Genomic DNA, 23,169 nt, shown 5'->3' on the forward strand with positions numbered 1-23,169 from the left:
GAAATATTTGATGCATGTATAATCTAATATGTAAAAATATTCTTCTTTCTTTTAGCCGAGTATTTTTTAGCACAAATAGTAGATTTTTAAAAACATTTTTTTGTATTTGATTTTTGCATTTGATACATCTTGGAGATCATTCTAAGACATAAACCCTATAAATAATTATGAGGGCTTGTTCTTTCAAATGCCATATTAAAATGTTTTTCCCTGTGCTGTAGTTACTTGTTTTTATTTTAATATGAAAATATTATTAAATATCACTTTAAAGTGAAAAACATTCTAAAAGTTAACATAGACCACTAGATGGTGTTGTCATCCCAAAGAAATAAAATATGTGCATTGTTTTAAAAACAGTTTGGCCATCTAAGGAAAAAAATCTGACTACTGTAGAACTGTATAAAACAAAAACTAACAGCCAGGCTTCTAAGTTCTGTGTCCCAAAAATAGTCACTAACAATTGAGATTTTTCTCTTCCTATACTGTTTGTGTGTGTGTGTGTGTGTTTATGCTCTTTTATAAAAAGTATCTAATACTGTACATTTTGAAACCTTTTTTCTAGAAGCCTAATATATGATGGAGTTCTTTCCATGTCAGTACATATACATTGATTTCATTCTTCAATGAAATTTGGTGAATAAATTATTTTAAATGATCTGAATGTTATAAAATATGCTATAATTTCTTTCATCTCTAACAGTAGGTATTTAGGTTGTATATAGGTTTTTGCTTGTACAAACAATGATGCAGAAACTATCCTTGTACATTTATGATGGTGCACTGGCTATAGACATCTCTGTTGCACATGATTTTCTTTCAGAACTTTAAAGGCATGATCTTCTATTGATTAAAGCTGCAGCATTGCTGTTGAGTAGTTAAATATGCCATTTGGATTTCTGATTCCATTCAAGTCCTTTGAATTTGGTATGTTCACTTTCTTTTTACACCTCTCCTCTCCTTCTCCACTTTAAGAATTGTTTATTCACTCCCACAGCTTTTAACACTCTTGAGGAAAGTCCCCATTGCCATTCTTTTTTCCCAAACACTGTTTTGGGCCTCCAGTGAGCCCTTTGAGTCCGAAAACTTGAGTCCTTCCGGTCTGGAAAATGTCCTTGTATTAGTTCTTTGATAGCTTCTTCCCTTCTGTATTCTATTTCCTCTTTCAAGAACTCCTATTATCCAAATGATCTACCTCCTAGATAGATTCTCTGTTTTCAAAAAATATTTTTTCCTGTTTTTTTTCTTTGTCTTTTCATTCTACTCCTGCATTTTATCCTCAACTTTATTTGTCAACCCTTCAAATAGCTTCTTATTTCTGCTATCATGTCCTTAATTTAGTAAAGCATTCCCACTCTTCAGCAGGGTCACCAACCCTCCTGGTTTGCCTGGGACTAAGAATTTTCCTGGGATGTGGGACTCTCAGAGCTAAAACTGAGACAGTTCTGGGCAAACGGGGATGGTTGGCCACTCTACCCCTGGATATTCTTTGTTGGTAGCAACTTTTTTCTTGCTTGAAATATTGTTTTATCCTCAAGCTTGTTAACTATAGGTTTTTTAAGTCTTTGTTTTTCACAGTGTCATGCAATGCATTGACTCTGTTTTCTTTGAGTTCTTTTGGTTTACTTCCCTTAGTCTCTCCTTTCATGCTTGAGACTGTTTACAAACGTCTTGTGATCTGTAACTGGCTAATCATATTTAAGAGTGTTGCCTGGAGGCACTTCAAGAGTAGCAGGGTTCATCAGCTGCTGGGTTTTACTATAGGGGGATTTGAGAGGAACCTAGGCGTAAGAGTGTGAGATTACTGAGTGTTAATCTAGAGCTCTTTTTTCTTGGACTCATCAATTTCCAGTTTCCCCACATAGAAAGCCTCCAATTTCTAGCTGGACAGGCATCATTCTCAGGGGTGGTGGTTGGAGTAAGTGGAAAAAAGGGACTGGAGTGGCCTTTTTCTCAATATGGCACCTCATTTCATCCATTGTACTTGATGTCTCTGGGGCTATGAGAGGTAATAATAAACTGTTGCCTTAAACATCTAAGTTTGGGTTGATTTGTTACACAATATTAGATGCATGCAACAAAAATTGTTATTGAAACTGGGATGCTGCTGTAATAAAGGCTTAAAACTTGTAGCATTGGCTTTGGGACTAGGCAGCAGGCAAGGGGCAATAGGGCCTTGAGCAGACTGTTAGTGACAACCTGAGGGACAGTGAGGAATTACCAGTGGAAGCTGGAGAAAAGCAGATCCTTGTTATATAATGTTAGAAAGTTTGGTAACAATGTTGCCAGAAGAAATGTAGGAAGTCGAAATGAACTAATGGGTTTGGTTAACGAGGTGTCCACATAGAATACTGAAAGTGCCACCTTCTTTCTTTTAGTCTCATATGCTGAAGTAATGGCTAGAGAGGGATAAACTTTAAAAAAGGTGGGGGGAGGGGGAGGGTACCGTTACTGTTAAGTTTTGAACGGTTTCCAGAGAGTAAAATTTTCTCAAGAAAAGGCAGGTCGGGCACAGTGGCTCACGCCTGCAAACCCAACACTTTAGGAGGCTGAGGTGGGCGGATCACCTGAGGTCAGGAGTTCGAGACCAGCCTAGCTAACATGGTGAAACCCGTCTTGACTAAAATACAAAAATTATCTGGGCATGGTGGTGTGCGCCTATAGTCCCAGCTACTCGTAAAACCGAGGCAGGAGAATCGCTTGAACCTGGGAGGCAGAGGTTGCGGTAAGCCAAGATTGCGCCACTGCACTCCAGCCTGGGTGACAGAGCAAGACCCTGTCTCAAAAAAGAAAAGAAAAAAAGAAAAAAAAAAAAAAAAAAAAAAGAAAGGGCTTCTGGACAAAGAACAAATCTAGGGCGTTTCCAGTGTCACTGATGTGACGTCAGGGTGAAAATAGAGTTAAGCATGCATCTGTAACCACCTACTGAGATTTCAGAAAGACTCAAGGGGGTGCCTTGTCGATCGTCTCAGGTGAACAAAGTCCTAAGGGCATTTGACCCAAAGAACTGTGACTCTTGGGCCATGGTAGTGAACAAGGCCTGTCTTAAAGAGATTGTGTGTGTGGCTTTTGTATAAAGGAGTGAACCCCAGTAAGATTAGTAGGGAACTTGTTAAGTTTTTAAGAGGGTTGTACCATTAGAAGTACAATGTGCTTGGATTGAAAGGACAGAAATGGTTCAGAAAGAAAAAAGTTTTTAGAATTCCCAAACTTCTTTAGTTAGGAAGCAATTTGGGAAAGCTATTAAGTTATGAAACATTAATCATTTCTTAAAAAGAAAGAAGATTGATTCAAAATGGAGAGCTGAAAGTCCAGAGGGTAGAACCAAGAGCCATAGGAATGACTCCCTTATGAAGAAACTAGTGACATAAGCCTGCCAGGACTTAAGAATTGCTGTAAATCAGAGTACCTGCTATGTGTCTTCTGACTAGTCCCTTTGCCCCCATCTTGTTGTTTTTGAGGAAAATTGTTGTTTATTATATTTCTGCACCATCATTGCATGTAGTGTGTAGACACTTAGTTCACAGTTCTTCAGCCTGAGAAGAGACATATTGAAGAGTTACACCCAATGAACTGCACCTGCAACTGTACCTGGGTCGGATTTAAATGAGCAGATCCTAGACTTTGAACTGATGCCATATCATCATAGGGGTCTTGGGAATGGTGACAAGCCCATTTTGCTAACGGGAAAAATGTAAATTGTGGCGACCAGAAGGTGAACCTTGGTAACTAGTATCCAAAGATGTCCACCATCGTTTTCCTCCTGTGTGCATATGCTGTATCTTGTATCAAGAAGTAGGGTCAAATTACCCTCTTCTTGAATCTGGGCCAGACTTAGTGACCTGCTAGACCAATAGAATGTGGAGAGAAGAGATGTTCTGGAATATTGGAAGCTAGGCCATATGATGTCTTACAGTTTTTGCCTGCGTTTCTTAGGACACTCATTCTTGAAATGCTCCCATGTAGAACCTAGCGGTCGTCCTATGAAAAACCCAAGCCACATGGGGAGGCCTTGTGTGGGTGTTCCAGTTTACAGTCCCAGCTAACACTAGCATCAACTGCCAACCATGTGAGTCTGCCGTCTTGGACATCCATCCCAGATGAGCCTTTGGATGATTCTAGCTCCAGCCATCATTGGACTGCAATCACATGAAAAACTCTAAACAAGAATTACCTAGCTGAGCCCAGCCAAATCACAAAACCATTAGATATAATATACATTTTTAAGCCACTACGTTTTGTGGTTGTTTGTTGTGCAGTAGTAGAAAACTGGAACACTCATGGAAATCTTACTAGTGTCAGCATGTCTGTTTATTTTTGTGCCAGCACTAAACTGTTCATCACTGTAGTATTTTAATACATTTTAGGGCTGGTTTCCTATTATTATTGAGCCAATATACCACATAGGTTTGATGTAGAGGCTCTGGAGTCAGATTACATAGATTTAGATTTTATCTCAACCACTTGTAAAAGTATCCTTGTATGTTAACTATTCTGTGCCTCAGTTTTCTCATTTATAGAGAAAGTATGATAGAAATATCTACTTCACATTGTAGTTTAGAGGAATTAATGAAATAATGTAGATAAATGTAAATTAATAGAGTGTCTAGCAATTTATCAGGGTTCAATAAATGTTAGCTATGATTATTACTCTTTTTCAGATTTTTCTTAGATCTTAATAAAGACATCTAATCTTGAGATTGTTATTTTATTAAAACATTCCCTCTAAGAAGTTAATTAATATTTTTCTATCTCATTACTTGGTAAAATGCCTTTAGAGTGCTTTAATGATTGAAATTATTTAGACTGAACATGTTAAATGAAATGTTAGTTTAGATCTACAATTCTGTAGTTGTTTTGAGAGAGAGTCTTGCTCTGTTGCCAGGCTAGAGTACAGTGACATGATCTTGGCTCACTGCAGCCTTGACCTCCTGGGCTCAAGCCATCCTCCCACCTCACTCTCCTGAGTAGCTGGGACTACAGGGATGTGTCACCATGCCTGGCTAAATGTTGTGGTATTTTTTATAGAGATGGTGTTTTGGCATGTTGCCCAGGATATATCTACAATCCTTTATAGGAAACTTATGGGTCTAGATGTGCTTTATATTCAGATATTTCTATTTTAGACAGTTTAAATGATAGATAACCCTACATCATGTAAAACTCTCAAAGGAGGATTAGGAGAGCACCTGGTTGTCAAACACAGTAACAGTTCTACAGTTAACCCTATGATTCCTTAAGAGGAAAAAACAGTAATTTAAAGCAGCCTCACATCAATATAGATCAAGTTTTATTACCAAGTGAATTCAGATTAAGTCATTTTTGAATGCAAAATGAGTTATGGAAAAACATTCGTATTTCACCACTTCTTAAATTTTGGAATTGCAGATAAGAGATTGTGGACAAGCACACTTTCTATCTGTGTGAGATCTGGGGATACAGACTAGGAGGTTAATGGTGCGTCCATAGTAGCTAAAGTGCAGAAGCAAATGGACTTGCCCAAGAAGGTAGGCAAGGTGACTGGGAGCCATCAGCATGAGTTTCTTGCTGGGTTTCTGAGAACATTCATTCTTAGAAACCACATGCTTGTCCTTTTTTCTCAATTTTTTTTTATTCCTCATGAGATTTTTTTTTTCTATAATAAGAGCAAACTAATAGCTACAACAAATTCCTGAAGTTCTCTCTTGCAAAACAATATAAATACTGTCCAACTTAGAATCAGAGGTAGTAGGATATAAATCAAATCACTTGAACCTGATATTCATCCCTGAAGGGTCTGAGAGAAACAAAAGAACATAACATAATAAAACTGCGGAAAAATCTGATTAAAAATACTATCCTAAACCTCTTGGGAAAAGAAAACTGTTGGGAACAGGCCCCCCAGAACCTGGCCATAAACTGGCCCCAAAACTGTCCATAAACAAAATCTCTGCAGCACTGTGACATGTTCCTGATGGCCATGACGCCCACGCTGGAAGGCTGTGGATTTACTGGAATAAGGGCAAGGAACACCTGGCCCACTCAGGGCAGAAAACTGCTTAAAGGTGTTCTTAAACCACAAACAATAGCATGAGCGACCTGTGCCTCAAGGACATTACCCTGCTGCAGATCACTAGTTAAACCCATCTCTTCATTTCGGCCCATCCCTTCGTTTCCCATAAGGGATACTTTTAGTTAATCTAATATCTATAGAAACAATGCTAATGACTGGCTTACTGTTAATAAGTACATGGGTAAATCTCTGTTTGGGGCTCTCAGTTCTGAAGGCTGTGAGACCCCTGATTTCCCACTTCACACCTCTATATTTCTGTGTGTGTATCTCGAATTCCTCTAGTGCCACTGGATTAGGGTCTCCCTGACCGAGCTGGTCTCGGCAGAAAACACACAGAAAAACTGGAAAAAATGCTAATTTGATGATTTTTGAGTAGAACCAAATGTTAAAAAAATATAGATCAATGTAGCATTGGGTAGGAGGAAATAGCATCCAGGACTATTCTTCCTTAAATACCCAGATTTAAAGACACAGAGTCCAGGACTTGTGAATACTCTTTGGGTATTATTAAAAGGACAGCTAGAGTCTTATGTTCACATATGACCCTGTGGCTCTAGGGAGAAGCTGGCAAGTATAATCTGTACATCTGGATGTGAATGAGGTAAGGAATGATGAAGAGAAAATAAATGGTCAGAGATGTAGAAATGTGATCTATATGCTTTCTGCGAATTCACAGAGCTGGGAAAAATGTGAAACATATTTTGCAACAAGAGTAATTGTGATTCTTAAACTGTTTATCTCAGAACTGATAGAAACTATAGATCCTCTCTTCTTTTTAATTTTTTTTTCTTTTGAGGCAGAGTACAGTGGCATGATCTCAGCTCACTGCAATCTCTGTTTCCTGGGTTCAAACGATTCTCCTGCCTCAGCCTCCTGAGTAGCTGGGACTACAGGTGCGTGTCACCATGCCCGGCTAATTTTTTGTATTTTTAGTACAGATGGGGTTTCACCATGTCAGCCAGGATGGTCTCAATCTCCTGACCTCATGATCTGCCCGCCTCGGCCTCCCAAAGTGCTGGGATTACAAGCGTGAACCACCGCACCCTGCCAATCCTCTCTTCTCTAAGATGCACTGATGCATGTTCACCAAGTTTTGCACAGCATTTTAGATAATTTACATATTCATTAACTAATCCACCAATCCTGGGCTCCTGGCTTAAGTAAAATCTGATTCTTATCCAAGCTGGGATAAAAATATTTGCTCTCTCAGCTCCAACTTTAGAACAGAAAAAGGAAAAAGATGTAAAATAAGGAAATGTTTATAGCATTTAGTGATGATGTTTATTGTGGTTTATTTTTTAGAATATTAGGATATCCTGGCTATGTTTAGCTACTGGGAAGGAATTAAGAGAACCATTCTTTGAAATTATTTATTTTTATTAAGTAACAGAAGTAATATGTTATAGCTAATTTAAGAGGTTAGACAATTATTTAATAGAATTACTGTGCATATTTTGATACATTTCCTTTTGGTCTTTTTTTTCCCTCAGGTCAAAAGTAAAAATGTAAAAATATTTAAAAGAATATTGTGATGAATTTCAAATACTCATCACCTCGTGTGGCAATATTATTTTTCAAAGATGGCTGGGGTCGGGGGCAGTGGCTCATGCCTGTAATCCCAGCACTTTGTGAGGCCGAGGTGGGCGGATCACTGTAGGTCAGGATTTCGAGACCAGCCTGGCCAACATGGTGAAACCCCATCTCCACTAAAAATACAAAAACTAGCCAGGAGTGGTGGCTGCACACCTGTGATTCCAGCTACTTGGGATGCTGAGGTAGGAGAATCACTTGAATACGGGAGGCGGAGGTTGCAGTGAGCCAAGATCGTGCTACTTCACTCCAGCTTGGGTGACAAAGGGAGACTCTGTATCACAACAAAACAAATCCCAACAAAGAAAAGATGACTGGAACAGTAACTTTCACCTCACATGCTGTTCTTACAATGTGACCTTGCCACGCCCCTATCAAAAGTTGGATCCCTCCTCTTGACCTGGGTGGACTTTTGTGTTTGGAGTAAAACTGAAGTGATGCTACATAATTTCAAAAAATAGATTAAAAATAACATATAATTGCTGCTGGTTTATTTTGCGACACTTACTCTGGGATCCCTTGGTTACAATATAAGAAGTTGGTTTTCCCTGAGGGGATCAAGTGGAGAAACCACTTGGGGTGAGGGGGAGAGAGAAGGCAGGAGAAGAGGAGCGGGGAAGGGACACATTTGAACAGTTTCAGCTCTTGCAGCTCCCATTTGTTTGAGTGAAAAATGGCCCAGTTCCAGTACTTTCTCTAGTACTGCAGGAGAAACCCTGAGAGACACCTGCCTAACTGATTTGAGTCAACTTCCGAATTATTGAGCAAAATAAGGATTATTACTGTCTTAAGACCCTGTTTCTGGATAGTTTGTTGAAAAGCAACAGAAAACTGGAATACCTAAATAGAATAACTACTAACAGATTTCCTTAATAGTTCATCTAATTTTTTTCTTTGCAGGAGAATTTTAAAACAAATCTCAGATAACATGATATTTTGCTTCTAGTTCATTTTACATTTCTAAAAATTAAGAACTTTTTTTGTAACATAGAATGTAAAATACATTTACATAAGGTGATAACTGGTTCATATTCAAAATTCTTTATTGTTCCCTGAATATATTATTTACATTTATTTTGTTTAAATATTTCAAACAGAGTCCACATACTATATATAATTATTATGTCTCTTGCCTCTCTTTTTGTATTAACTTCCATTTTTAAAAATGCCACTATAACTATATATATTCATAACTCTATCTGTTAATACAGTATATATCACTGGGTTGCTACATGTTGGTAAGGTCATTCATCCCCCTAGCGTTGAGTATTTTAAGAATCAATTACCTGTTCCCATTCCTTTGCTATTTTATTCACTACCATCAAATTCATAAATAAATCTTTTTACTTGACTCCAAATTATTTCCTTGAGACAAACTCCCAGAGATAAAAATTTTGAGTCAAAGTTTGTTTAGTATTTTTGGACTTGCCGAAGAGAAACTGCAGCAGACATTTGTTAAAAATGGCAAGACAGATTTTATTCTGTCAAGTTACTGCAGTACAGAGAGAGACTTCAGTACAAAACTGGATTCTAAATACAGCCGAGGCACCCGGGGACGGACGGCCACTAGGCAGGGCGGGATCAGTGAGTGAAAAGTTACCGAGGAACTGGATTAGATATCAACAATTGGGGAAAATGAGGAACTTGATCAATTATAGGAGGCATTCTTGCTAAACTGGCTTCTCAGGACTCTTGTAAAACTGGACTGTCGGCCAAGGATGAAGCCTGGTCAAGAAGAATGCTTAGAGGAGCCTGACTAGTACCCAGTTAAGGAGGAAGTCCTTGTCAGATTCTAGGTACATGTTACCAAATTCCTTTGTAAAACCAGGAAACCAGTAATACAGACAGGAACACTTCACCAACATCACATCATGAAATTTCAAGAGTAATCTATTAGATAAAAATGATACCAGCTGGGCGCGGTGGCTCACGCCTGTCATCCCAACACTTTGGGAGGCCAAGGCGGGTGGATCACGAGGCCAGGAGATCGAGACCATACTGGCCAACGTGGTGAAACCCCATTTCTACTAAAATACAAAAAATTAGCCGGGCTTGGTGGTGCATGCCTGTAATCCCAGCTACTCGGGAGGCTAAGGCAGGAATTGCTTGAACCCAGGAGGCTCTTTAATCTGGCCAAAATATGGTGAAATCCCATCCCTACTAAAAATACAAAATTAGCCAGGCATGGTTGTGCATGCCTGTAATCCCAGCTACTCAGGAGGCTGAGACAGGAGAATTGCTTGAACCCGGGAGGCATAGGTTGCAGTGAGCCGAGATCGCACCATTGCACTCCAGCCTGGGCGACAAGAGTGAAACTCTGCCTCCAAAAAAAAAAAAAAAACAACAAAAAAAAAAAACAAAAAAAAAGAAAGAAAGAAAAGAAAATTACAAACAGAAACTGAGAATCATGAAGGGAGTGGTCTCTTGGTGCAGAAGCTTAGTCTCAGGGCTCTGGTGGGTGCCTTAAGGAACCTAAAACAAAAGTATTTCTTTTACCTGCTTTGTAGGCTTATCAAATGGTGCCATATGAGGACTCTGGGGATGACACTTATCCAATAATCAGATGATCAGATATTTAACTGCTCTTTGAGATACCATTTGGAAACTGGTAACAAACAATTCAATCTCCTGCTTTATTAGACCCAAGCCCCAGGTGACAACGAATCTCAAGCAAATCTCTTTCAGTCCTTCTAGGGTATTTAAAACTTCATTTAATTCAGAGCAATCAGAAAAAGTGGAGAATGGGTACTTGCCAGCACAGGAAAGAGACATTTCAGCAGTGGTTTATCTAGGAAAATTTACTATTTGCTATTAATGTTAGAATTAAAATCCCAAGAGAGATTTGCCATTCTCAGCCTAGAATTCCCTCCCCAATCGAGTTCTGGGCAGCTCCTACGCAGGCAGATTCTCAACAGCTCCTAGGACTTCTCACCCCCGTATACATCCTGAGTGATCCCTGAAACTGAGAATAGGATGGATTTTATTCCCATGATTAGATGATGAACATCAAGTGGGCTGGACCACTTTCGTCCAGCTTGTCACAGTAAGGAAGTTAGAAACCGGAAGGGTGAGAAGGATTTGACACATCATTGCTGGCTGAAAGATGGAGGGAATCACATGGCACAGAACTGAGGGTGACCTCTAGGAGCTGAGTGACCCCCGGCTGAGAGCCAGCAAGGAAATGGACACCTCAATCCTACAACTGCAAGGAACTGAACTCTGTCAACACCAGGAATCCATTTGGACTTGGATTTTCTCCCAGAGTCCCAAAGAGAACTCAATCCAGATGACATGTTATTTCTGCCTTGGGATACCCTGAATAGAGAACCCAGTCATGTTGTCCTGAAATTCTAACACATTAACGTGAGCCCCTAAATCAGTTTTATTTTAAGCCTCCATGCTGCTAGTAATTTGTGCCCAGCAATAGAAAACCAATGCAAATCCGTAGCCATTTTTACCTTATTAAAAGTATCTGTCACTAATAAAAATGTTTCAGCAGTTTGACTCTCAGGCCAGCTAACACATTTCGCCTCAGGAGGCAGGAATAAATTGAGGAGAGATACCGCCTCCAGCTGTAAATAACCAGGCCACGTAGCAGAACCTCACGCCAGGCATAAAATCGCACAGAGCTTCCAATGTCAAAAAGCAGGTTTTAGACACCTTGCAGGCAGTCGTGCCCTCATTAGTGACTTAACTGATTATACATTTAGCACACGCATGTTTTCAGATTCTGTGTTTTAGGTGTAATTCAACATCAGGGATGGCTTGGCAGTTTGGTCTCTATCCTGAACGTACAAATATCTATTTTTTTTGGATAAATTTCCAGTGGATGTGGGTCTGTGTTTTTCAATTAGATGTTATCAGGCATGTATTTAAGATTTAAAGAATACTTAAAAGTTGTGACTAGGTAATATATTCTGGAAAATCTCTGAAAAAGAAAAAAATTATGTGAAAGTGACTTTTTTTTTTAACCAAAACAGCTATATTAACATAAACTATTGGTGTTTTTGAGGTTTCCACCAAAAGCCTAGCCTCACATTGACAGATTTTTAATAATTTACTTAGATACTTTCTCAAATTGGATAATGAAGGACCTCTTGTTTACTAATGAATGTCTAAGTTTGAGACATTATTTTTTAGGCAGATATACTCCAGGTATTCAGTGTTGCTTCTTTTTGTTTGGGAGAGAGACAAATACAAACATATTCTAAGTTTTCTTTGTTGTAATATTTCATTTGATCATTGAAAAATATTTCTTCTCCTTTGACATTTGTTTGCTGTAATTCATGTATTCTCTTTTATTAATTACCTAAAAATTTTTACCTGGGACAATACTAGAGTGTAGAAGTGTGGGATTTGGAATCTGAGGGAAGCTGCTAGCCTATCCATTTATTATCTTCCTTTTTCTTCTTCCTACATTTTAATTGTACACACTGCAGCATTTCTAGCCACCCCTGCAACTGGGTATAGCCGTATATCTATGCTTTGGCCAGCAATATGACAATGGATGCAACTTAGGAGAAGACATTGAAATGAGTATAGACTCGGTGTTGGGGGGTGTTTTTTTTGTGCCTCTTTCCTTTCCTCCTCCTTAGGACTGAACAGGGGAGGTGATGGTTGGAGCTCCATACCTTTCAGGAGCCCTTAGACTTGAAGTCTTAAGTGTGGAGAGTGAGACACAAAGATAGGAGGCTGGTTCCTAAAAACACCACAGATCTGCCAGAACAGCCATAGATTATCCATCACTGGATTTCTCTCATGAAAGAGAGAAACAAGTTTTGATCCTTTAGAAAAGACTCATATTTTTGTTTACTAGATGGACCTGCACCTCATCGTACTAATCACAGAATAGAACAGATCTGGGCTTTAGCCTGAGACAGGAGCAACCTACCTTCTTCCTACTTTACCTGCAGAACTCCTCTTCATCCTTCCTGTCTGAACTCAGGTGTCATCTCTACCAAGAAGACATCCCTGGTTTCCTCAGTCCGGGTCAAGTGCTTCCAAAGTACCTTATATATATCAATCAACACAATGTGCTGGGATTTTTAATTTGCTATCACTTTTCAGATGATAAGTTTTTTGAGCACTATCTATATAGTAGATACACACACACACACACACACACACACACATATATATCTTTTAATGCTTTAATTAACAGGACTCAAAGATTTATTGATTTCCAGCTTTGTCACTTACTATTACATGAATTTGAATAACCTCTCTGAATTTCAGTTTCCTTTTAAGTGAAATGGGAAGTTAATATCTGATAGACATAGCAAATTATATTTCAAAAAACTTATATGAAGTCCATTGCTTTGTACTTGGTGGACAAGTAATAGTTAGTAGTGCCTATTATTCCCTCTAAAAAGTAGACAAGTGAGGATTCATATATATGTATTTGTTAAATTTAATTGAAATTCAAATTGAAATATAATTTTAAAAACTTCTGTTTCCTGGCAACCAATTACAGACACAGTCAAGTACAAATAAAACTCCAGAAATACTATAATAAAAGTCCACTTCTAATTGCATTGTTGGCTAAGTTAAGAGAATTGTGGTCAATGACTGCCGTACCTGGGAGTTTCTTACATTTATAAAGAGCCACAGAATTCATCTAACTCAAATTAGTGCTGAGAATATCCTCTAAAAACACATTGCATCCATTCGTCTGTGAGGTGCATTGACAGAACATCCTCGCAAGGGGGCACCATTGCAATTCCTATCACCTGGGTGACAGCACAGAACTTTATTTGCAATGTTTAGTTATTTTTAATCTTTTAGTAAGCTGCACTAACTCCCAGCCGCTGAAAGGAAGACTTTTTAGGAAAATGATCAAAATACTAGATGTAAAGTCAGTGCTAAGAGATAACAAGGGGAAGCTAAAAAAGTGACCATTTGAAAGAATGGTTTAATGTAAAAACAACTTTCTTGGTAATATTTTCTTATCAAACACCCATGAAAAGCCTCTGTTTTAGTTCAACAATCAATGTAGTATTAATAAACCAAAGGGAAGCTGACAAAAGGTTGGCTTGAACACAAAGTAGATTCAACATATGTCATGTGTTATCTCCAGAAAATGAAATGACAATCAAAATTTGAAAAATGTCATATGCTTTTATAAAATACTTTACATATTAGATCCCACAGTTCTGAGAGGTAGATTATTCAGCTATTATTTAACCCCCATTTTACAGAAAGGTTTAGAAAGGTTAATTAACTTATCCAGAGACTGATAGCAAGTTCACAGCAGGATTACAGTGTTGAACCCAAGTAGAGTAAGTTGTTTGTTCGTTTCTATTAAATAAAGCTATTTGGTGCTTCCTCCTTATGCAAGATGTGCTTCATTCTTCAACTCAAGGAGGCTTTTAAAATTTATTTTCCCAGAATGGTAGGATAGTTTATTTTAGGATTCTAGAAGAAGGCGTTAGTATTATCTAAGTATCTAAGAATCAAGGTTGGGAGTAGGCAACGAAGACTGATCTAAGGGGTTTTAGAATTCTGTAAACAAGTCTGTGTCACATAGAGAGGTGACATTTCTTACAGGTTCACAAGTTCTATAGTCACTAAAATAAGCATGACTTAATTTTAGCTCACTGTTAATGCTTCCTTATTTACCCCATACAGTTTAACCTGCATTCATCATTGATATCATCAGAAAAACATCAATATATATAATTTTATTATGAATTAACTACCAGCTTAACAAGCATGTAAAAATGGTTGGCAATGGCATCAAGGAAAATGCTGAACGAAGAACAGAACTTGACCCCAAGACCACTGTATTCTTCTGAGAGAGAACCATCTGCTGCTGAGGTTCTGGGCAATGAAACTCAAAGCTGAGTATCACGACAGTAACTCAGACAACTCTTGAAACTGTCAGAGGTCACAATGTCAAATGCCTTCAGAAGCTAGATTGGCAACACAACAAAGATGTTGGATAAGTAAAAGAATTTTTTTTTTTCTAGTCTTGGTAGTTTTAATTTTCCCACTTTCAATAGATATGATAGAGAAAGATTTCATTTTTCTTAGCTCTCCTCTAAGAATAACCACACAAACAGGATGGCAATGGTACCTGGAATCCTTGGCATGGGGAGAACAACATGAAATGAAGGTTCTCTGGTGACTGAGGGGACATTCCCATGTAAGGGGAAAGCCACTTCTCAGCCCCCGCTCTTTGATAGCTTGAGGGAAGGTAGGTATAACTTTACTAGATCTTCAGCTTTTTAAAGAGAAGCCGAAAATCTGGATTTTTATGTGAAGTCTTCTTGCTTGTTAAAGTTTTCAAATGACACAAAAATATAAATAATGTTGTGCTGGCTAGACAAGTCTGTGAGCTAGCAGTTTGCAACCATGAGACGATGCCTTAATTTCTGGTTGCCACCTCTCTCCTAAGCTCCTGACCTGAGTAATCAATTAGCTAACAGACATCTCTATTAGGATCAAAGTTCTCGCAAGTTCAACATGTATCTAAAGCCAAACCAACAGTCTTACCTGTAGACCCCACGCTTTTTCTGCGACTAATGCCTTTAATCAACAGCTCCAATATCCACTCTGCTGTTCCAGCTCCAAACTGGTGGTTGCTCTACACTTCTCTCTCTGCCTTGCCATCCACACTTAATTGAGAACTACAGTTTATCAATTTTTCTCCTAAAACATTTATTCTACATATACTTAAGACCTGTCATGTCCCAGGTAGTATTCTAGGTGCTAAGGAAATACACAGACCCCATGATCTTTGTGCCCAGAGTTGTCATTAATGACTGGGAAAAAAGAAGGAATTTTCTCCATGACAACATTTCCATCGTTATCAGTGGTCTAGTCTCCTAAAGTATGAATGTTGGAAAATGCAAGTGTGAGTGAGTCTTTTGGATTTTATTTTGGTTTTAGAAATATAGTTCCCTAATTACAAAGATTTGATGAACATATTGTTCAGGTTTTATAAAATGGCCTTGACTTACAAAGGATACTGGTTGGCTAATTGAATAAATAAAATATTAAGTCTTTAAGTCTTTGAGTGTCACCTGGGTGAGGAAGTCTCAGGACATTATCATGATACAGCCACTGGTATTTGGTTTATTCCTAGAACATGCACTAAACTCCTTGACTTCCATGTCTTTTTCAGCTCCATAATCCATATGCAAATTCTATGCCTCACTTTGTAAATCATCTTTCTTTTTATTTCTAATGTGAGCTTCCTTTTTTTTTTTTGAGTCTGAGTTTTGCTCTTGTTGTTCAGGCTGGAGTGCAATGGCACAATCTCTGCAACCTCCACATCCCAGGTTCAAGTGATTCTCCTGCCTTAGCCTCCCAAGTAGCTGGGATTACAGGCATGTACCACCATGCCTGGCTAATTTTTTGTATTTAGTAGAGACACGATTTCACCGTGTTGGTCAGGTTGGTCTCCAACTCTTGACCTCAGATGATCCACCTGCCTTGACCTTTGAAAGTGCTGGGATTAAAGGCATGAGCCACCACACCTGGCCTAACCTGAGTTTTTTTGTTTTTTTTTTTTTTGAGATGGAGTCTGGCTCTGTTGCCCAGGCTGGAATGTAGTGCCGCAATCTCAGCTCACTGCAAGCTCCGCCTCCCAGGTTCACACCATTCTCCTGCCTCAGCCTCCCGAGTAGCTGGGACTACAGGTGCCTGCCACCACGCACCGGCTAATTTTGTATTTTTAGTAGAGATGGGGTTTCATTGTGTTAGCCAGCATGGTCTTGATCTGCTGACCTCATGATTCGCCCGCCTTGGCCTCCCAAAGTGCTGGGATTACAGGCGTGAGCCACTGCGTCCGGCCCTACGTGAGCTTTTTAAGCAATTTGTTTGCTATGCCTAGTATTGGAAAGACAGAGACAGGTCCTGGGAGTATCAGGATGATCATGAGCATTTAAAGCAGAGAGAGAGAGATAGACAGGGAAAAGGGATGCAAAGTGCTAAAGGAGTATGGAGAAAGGAGGAAAGGTGATTAGATGCACTGGAGGAGAATGAAGCATGTGAATTCAGCCTGGTGCCTAAAAGATCTATAGGATTTCAACAGGTGGAAAACAAGACAAAGAGAATGTAGTTGGATGGAATATTCAGAGCAAAAGTCGAAAGATCTGAAGGTACATTCTCCATTCAGGAGATAGTGTCCTCTGGAGAGGTTCCCACAAGGCATAGTAAGGGCAATGGGAGGAGTGAGGCAATGGGGGAATCCAGGCTCAGGAGGCTGAGATCATGTTACACAGAGGCTGGAGAAGGAGGCCTTAACAAGGAACGAGAACAAAAGGCACAAGCTTGGGGTTCCTGAGTAGAAAACGTCAAGCGACTGAAAGCAACTTTTTCATGTCTGTAAGACCAAAGCCTCCAACAGCCTTGCCTGGAACTGTGATTCTTAGATGTGCAGTTTTTCTTTCTGAGCTACAGCACTGTGCCAAGTGTGAATCCAGATAGAAAAACAGAAATACCACTCTGCTGTTTGGAATCACAGGACAATTTTCACACATGCTCTATGTGGAGTATCCTATTGGTCAGACTGGCTGGAGGACTATGCAGAGAAAGAAGGGAAACAAAGTTAATTTGTTGTTAGAGGATTCTAGAAGCACAGGCTTTGGCAGGTTTTAAAAGCAGAATTTACAGCTTTAATAAAACTGATAAAGTCATCCTAACCTTTATGTGGTGAAATATGATTTGATATTCACGGAAGATAAAGTAGACATAGTGAGTTTCCCCAGGGCTCCTGCTGGAGACTAAAATGGCATTGTCTGAAACGAACTCAAGGAATCATCTTTGGAGTTAGATGCGGGTGAATTTGAAGAGATGAGGACCAGGCTAAGGGTTCAAGCATAAGTGAACAAGTATGAAATAGAATTTAAGTCAAATGGTGTTCAGTGTTTTTTAGGTATCATGGTGCATCCAAAAATCCAGAGGAAAGCAGGAGCAGGCTCAGAGGGGCCTTAGCTGGCTCACTTTCAGAATCACAGGCTCCATGGAGTCCCATGATGTCCGACCCCCATTCTTATAGGGCCATAGTTTCGTTTAGTTAAAACAAGATATAAAACCATGTGCAGTTTCATCTTCCTTATTTATCTCTCTGAGATCCAGCAAGAAGATAATTTGCACATAATGACAGATAGGCTCAGGTATCTAGCCCCAAATAGGGTGTCTGGTTGTGATCCATCATCATGACATTTCAGCTTTAACAAATATGGCTGCTCACAGAGGACACAAGACATCAGTGAAATTGGAGGGAGCAAATTTTTTGGAGCCATCCATCAATAAGAAAAAGGATGGAGGGTTTATATGGAATACTACCTTCATCAGTTAGCAGTGGCATGAGTTTTACCTCAAACCCTATTAAGATCCTTTTTTTTAAAAAAAATAATTAAGCTATTTATTTAATACATCATAGTTGTCATAAAGTTCATACATTTTGCTTTTTGATACCCTAATGTATTTCCATGAATCTTTAGGTCTACAATTTTATAGATATAGTTTTCCATCCAAGAAGCCAGATGTAGATAATTTTTTTATATGTAACTAATTAAAGGCTTTACAAGAGGTTAGGCTGTAAACAGCTACAATTTTGCCAAAACACCATCCAAAGACACTTAATTAGGAAAGAGTTTTTTTTCTACATTATTGCTTAGTCTTATAAAATGGTAAATTTCAACCAAATTGATACCTTTGTACTCTTATTTGTTTCCTATACTCTTAAATCATACTTCTTGGCAAGCAATATAAGTATTGACATAATTTTTAAATTCAATTAATTGTAAACAAATTCTGATTTGTTAATAAGTGTATATATTTCCCTTTAACCACCTACTATACTACCTCAGAATTAATCCTCCTGTGAAAAAGAACCCTCCGACATGGAAAAAATAATGCAGAGCTTCATCTCTTCTTCAAAGATTTTCATATATTATAGGAACACAAATCCATAAAAAAAGGATTACAATTTGACATTTCATCTTGCCTTACTAATTATGAGATAATAGAGATGTGACAAAAACAAATGTTCTTTAATGTTTTTCTGCCTAACATAGTATTATACTAAGAAATACTGCAATTATGTTGGTGAGCTATTTTCCAGCTTCTCCAAGTATAGGGCACAACTATGGTTCTATCAGTGAGGAGAAATGAATAATCAATCTTATGTAACTCAAAAGAATGATGGGAGGCACAAAAAGATAAACTGACTTTGGCTTTTAGAAACCTGATGTTGACCCTGAAATGCCAGATTCAATAGCACAACAAGAAAACAAAAGATTATAGCAGCAAGATACCACTTTGCCACACATTATTAAGAATTCTGAAATAGGCAATAGCTCAATCACTCAATCTATTGTATCTTCTATTTGTTTTTCTTGCTTTTTGGTTGCAGGCAATTCAAGGCATGCTTATTGCATAGGACCAGCTATTCTTACTGCGCTCTCCGTCTGCGTTGCAGTCATAGCTACCCAACTTCACTTTACGACAATCCATAATTTCGCATTTTGATGAAACGTCTCTCCTTCAAATACAATGCGTTGTTTTCGTTGTTGTTGATGTTGTTGTTGTTGTTGAGACAGAGTCTTGCTCTGTTGCCCAGGCTGGAGTACAGTGGTGCAAACTCTGGTCATTGCGACCTCTGCTTCCCAGGTTCAAGTGATTCTCATGCCTCAGACTCCCAAATAGCTGGGATTACAGGCATTCACCACTACACCTGCCTAACTTTTGTATTTTGGTAGAGACGGGTTTCGTCATGTTGGCCAGGCTGGACTTGAACTCCTAGGCTCAAGTGATCCACCAGCTTTGGCCTCCCAAAGTGCTGGGATTATAGGCATGAGCCACCATGCAGAGAGCCACATTCAAATGCAATGTACATATTTAATAATGTACTATTTGCTTCTACTCAACTAAGTTCTAGAAGGGAATTTTTAACATCTATGGAAATTGTGACCTCCTGCTTGATGCCAGGCATGTCTACATGGAATTGTTCTCAGCATTTTTTTCTTTGGTCTACATGTGTTTCCTTGTTACACAGCCCTCTTGGGCTAAGAACATATTAAAATCAGAAGTTTCTTTTATTTTCTTCAATAGTTTCAGAGTTTCATCTCCTTGTGGAAAATAGCTGCTACAGAACGATAGACACAGGCTTACTCTGGATTTTGTGGACCCTGAGATATCTTTGAACACCCTCCATTTTCACGTGAGTTCCCAATCTTGATTTCTTCACTGTCTTCTTTCTTATCATATTCATTCCCTTATGACAGTTTATCAAGTGCTTGTTTTAGGCAGGCAGATGCTTTTTAGTTTCGAGTTTGTCACTGGTTTATCTGGACTTGGCCTTTTTGTTTTGATTCTGCTGGATTAGAGGCTTGAATCATGAGCTCCTGAAATTTGGGTTTTGATTCAAATAGTTCTTTCTTTTCTGTAGTCTTGACTTCAGGTTTGACTGGCTCAGGTGACTTCTCACTCTTCCGTTTACCTGTAGTACAGCCTGCAACGCATAAGAAATCAGAAAAATCAGTTGTGCTTCTCTTACAGTGAGACCAACCTTCTAATATATCACAAAGACTGGAACATCTGGGTGGGATGAACAAGCGTCATTGGAATTGGCCCCTAGATTGAAGCACTGACTGCAGCCTGGTTATTGCTAAGCAATGACATTTTCTTTTCCCACCATTACAGGCAAGGTCCAAACACCAGGAACCACAAGACACTGTGTTTACCACTTGCTGTAGCAAGCACAGGTCTGACGGCCGAGGCTACTGCCAACTTCTGGAGATGGCTCCCAATTCTTTTACACTGCATTTTTTCCTTTTAGAATGAATATCCAAAAATCATACATTTTTGTTACTTGGGAGCTACATGGAGACTCTTAAATCAGTTGCAATCTAAGTTTCTGGCTCTTTTACCAAGATTGCTAAATCCTCCTTGAAAGATAAATAAGAGAAAGGGAACTTACTTTTGATTGGTTGATTATGAAGTCAAACGGAGTCTCATTTTTGTGTGTGTGATTCTTTGGATTTTTATAAGGGGTTGGATTATCATTGAATCAAATTTGGAGAGACACCATGCAAGGAGCATTAGTTGTGATGTACGCCAGTTTTATTTTCAGACAGTCAAGATGGAAACATTACAAAAGTTTACTCTCTAATAGAAAGTGAAGGGACTTAAGAATTAGGCCATCTGTAAAATGTTTCTAAATAAATACACACTTATTAAGAATTAAGCCTTTATGGTGCAAAGTTAGAAAATAGATGCATCAACAACATAAGAGAGAAGAAAGTGATTGGCGAAAGAACTTAAAATAGGCTATTTACTCTAGCTGGCACCATGATTGCCAAGTTAGTTGAGCCTGTGGATATGTAATTACTTGGGTCTCTAATACTCAACATCCAAATCTAGGTTCAATCACCCAAGTCTTTAGCTTGAGTTGCTCAGATAATCCATGACCCCCCTAGGATACTCTCCATAGAGTTAGAGGAGACAGAGTCCAATTGGAATCCAGTACTAGTGGGAGTTGTTCCCCTAGGTTAAAGAGCTATTGAGATGCGTTCTAGTTACAGTACTCATTAGTGTGCATAGGAGAATACTGTGCCACAGCGTGTTGGGGATGCTCACTACACTTCTTCAGGACCCTGCACACTGATTGATTAGTTGTTCTCCCCATAGCTCTGGGAAGAAATTAAATGCAGTCTCTCATTTTGCTAAAGTAAAAAAAGAGACAGAGACAGTAAGAGACTTACTTCATGCCGTACATGAAGGCCACATTAACATGAGCCCTATGACTTTTTCTGACTTTAGACAAATGTTTAAAAAAAAAAACACCTAAAAAGACTTGTTCTGTTATAATAGAAACTTAATTAGAACCAACTTGAATTAGAAGGGAAGGACACTAGGATCTCCTGGGACTCTAAGAGCAGGGGCTCTTCATAGTCTGCAGAGGGCAATCAGGAACTAGAGTGCTGTGGAGATGCAGGAAGTCCCTTCAGTGAATCTGTTTTACTCTTCTTTTCTTACTGCAGATCACTTTTCTGTATTTCCCAGTTCAAATGGTAGTTTCTAACATATTAATGAGGGCCTAAGAATAAAATGCAAGGAATGGGTTGGAGAAAGCCCGTATAAAATCCAAAAAGGTAAGGGAGGGTTCTGGAGGTGAGTGGACAGAGAAACCATGATAGAAGAGGTTGATGTAAATTCATAATGGAAACCTAAAAGTCAACAGCAGCAATTACAAAAGCCAGGAATGACTAAAGGAAGGTGATGGCTTGGCTATATTTCAGCACCAACATGCATATGAATCTATTTTATTTTTATTGCTTAATGCATTGGGGTGTGTCCACTCTTGCTGGAAAAGTTTGAGAGGGACATTGTGTCTTCATGAAATAATAAGACTTTATGGTAAGGAAGAAGAATGATTGATCTTTGGAGGACTGTTGTTCATAATTCTGTAATGGAAGGATTAGCAAGGAAGCAGGGTAGTGTTTGCATAAGAAGGGGAATGAACAAAAGAGACATCTATTGATGACTGAACTTTCTTTCCCATCAATCTCTTTCTTTTTTCCTTTATTTGACTGAATTTTATTATTAGAAGTGAGAAAATGACAGGATTTTATTTCTACAATTTATCATTAATAATGATAACCCTAAATAGTTTGGAAATTTTCAACTTTAAAAGAATTTCCTGTGTTCAACACAAGAACCTTTCCATTTGGCCACATTATTTTTTAATTTCAATGGATTCTTTCATCCAGAGACATTGTTGAGTAGTACATGTTGTATTATATGATACTGTGTGCTAGAGAGCACAAGGTTAGGCGCTGCTCAGAGTCCACACTGTTCTCTAAGCATTTCATCCATATTAACTCACACATCCATATGTGCCTCCAGTGGCACAGACCCTGTTATTTTCTTATTTTTCTGGTGAGGAAACTGAGGCACAGAAAATTAAACAACTAGCCCTGGGTCACACAGGGAGGAAGTAGAATATGATCTCAGCATGCAGACTCCACAGCTTTTCCCTTAACTCAGCTATCTTCTCAAAAGGCTACAAATAAAAGTGTCTATGACAAATGCAACTTATGATGTACACAGAAAGGAGTTTTCCAGAAGCAGAGAAGGTGTGACTGATTCCCAGCTGTTTGATCTGTCTGTCAAAAAAGGTTCAATGATGGAGGACTGTGAATGTTGAACTTAACTGTTAGACAACGGGGACCCATTAGAGAATTAGAGATTTTGGAGAAGGACAATTACCATGGTGATGCTTTAGATGGGAAGCTCATTTGGCAACTCCTGTGAAGAATGGTTTGGTGCAGGAGAATAAAGTGATGAGAATTAGGGTCTTTGGATCAGGGTAGGAGGCCAGCTAGGAGCAGTCTTGCAATTGGCCTAGGTGGGATGTGATTTGTGTTTGATATGATTTTGGGAGACCTGGAGAAGACCTAAAAAGACATACCTTAATAGCTTCCTCTTTTCTCAGCTTTCCTTCTTTACAACAAGCACACTTACTTTTTTCTGGTTCCTTTCCCTGTGAGAGTTTTGCAACGCAACAAAACAGTCAT

General features: G+C 38.8%; 1 protein-coding gene across 1 annotated transcript in view; it reads left to right on the forward strand.

Annotated features, from left to right (window-relative positions):
* Positions 1–23,169, forward strand: part of LOC105466736 (uncharacterized) — a 40,657-nt gene that overhangs the window by 15,613 nt on the left and 1,875 nt on the right. The window contains exons 2-4 of the mRNA XM_071092685.1: positions 9,074–9,223; positions 10,636–10,706; positions 19,734–19,811. Coding sequence (XP_070948786.1) covers positions 9,074–9,223; positions 10,636–10,706; positions 19,734–19,811 — 299 coding nt within the window. The remainder of the gene's footprint in view (positions 1–9,073; positions 9,224–10,635; positions 10,707–19,733; positions 19,812–23,169) is intronic.

The sequence above is a fragment of the Macaca nemestrina genome, chromosome 3 (assembly GCF_043159975.1).
Source record: "Macaca nemestrina isolate mMacNem1 chromosome 3, mMacNem.hap1, whole genome shotgun sequence".
Taxonomy (NCBI): Eukaryota; Metazoa; Chordata; class Mammalia; order Primates; family Cercopithecidae; genus Macaca; species Macaca nemestrina.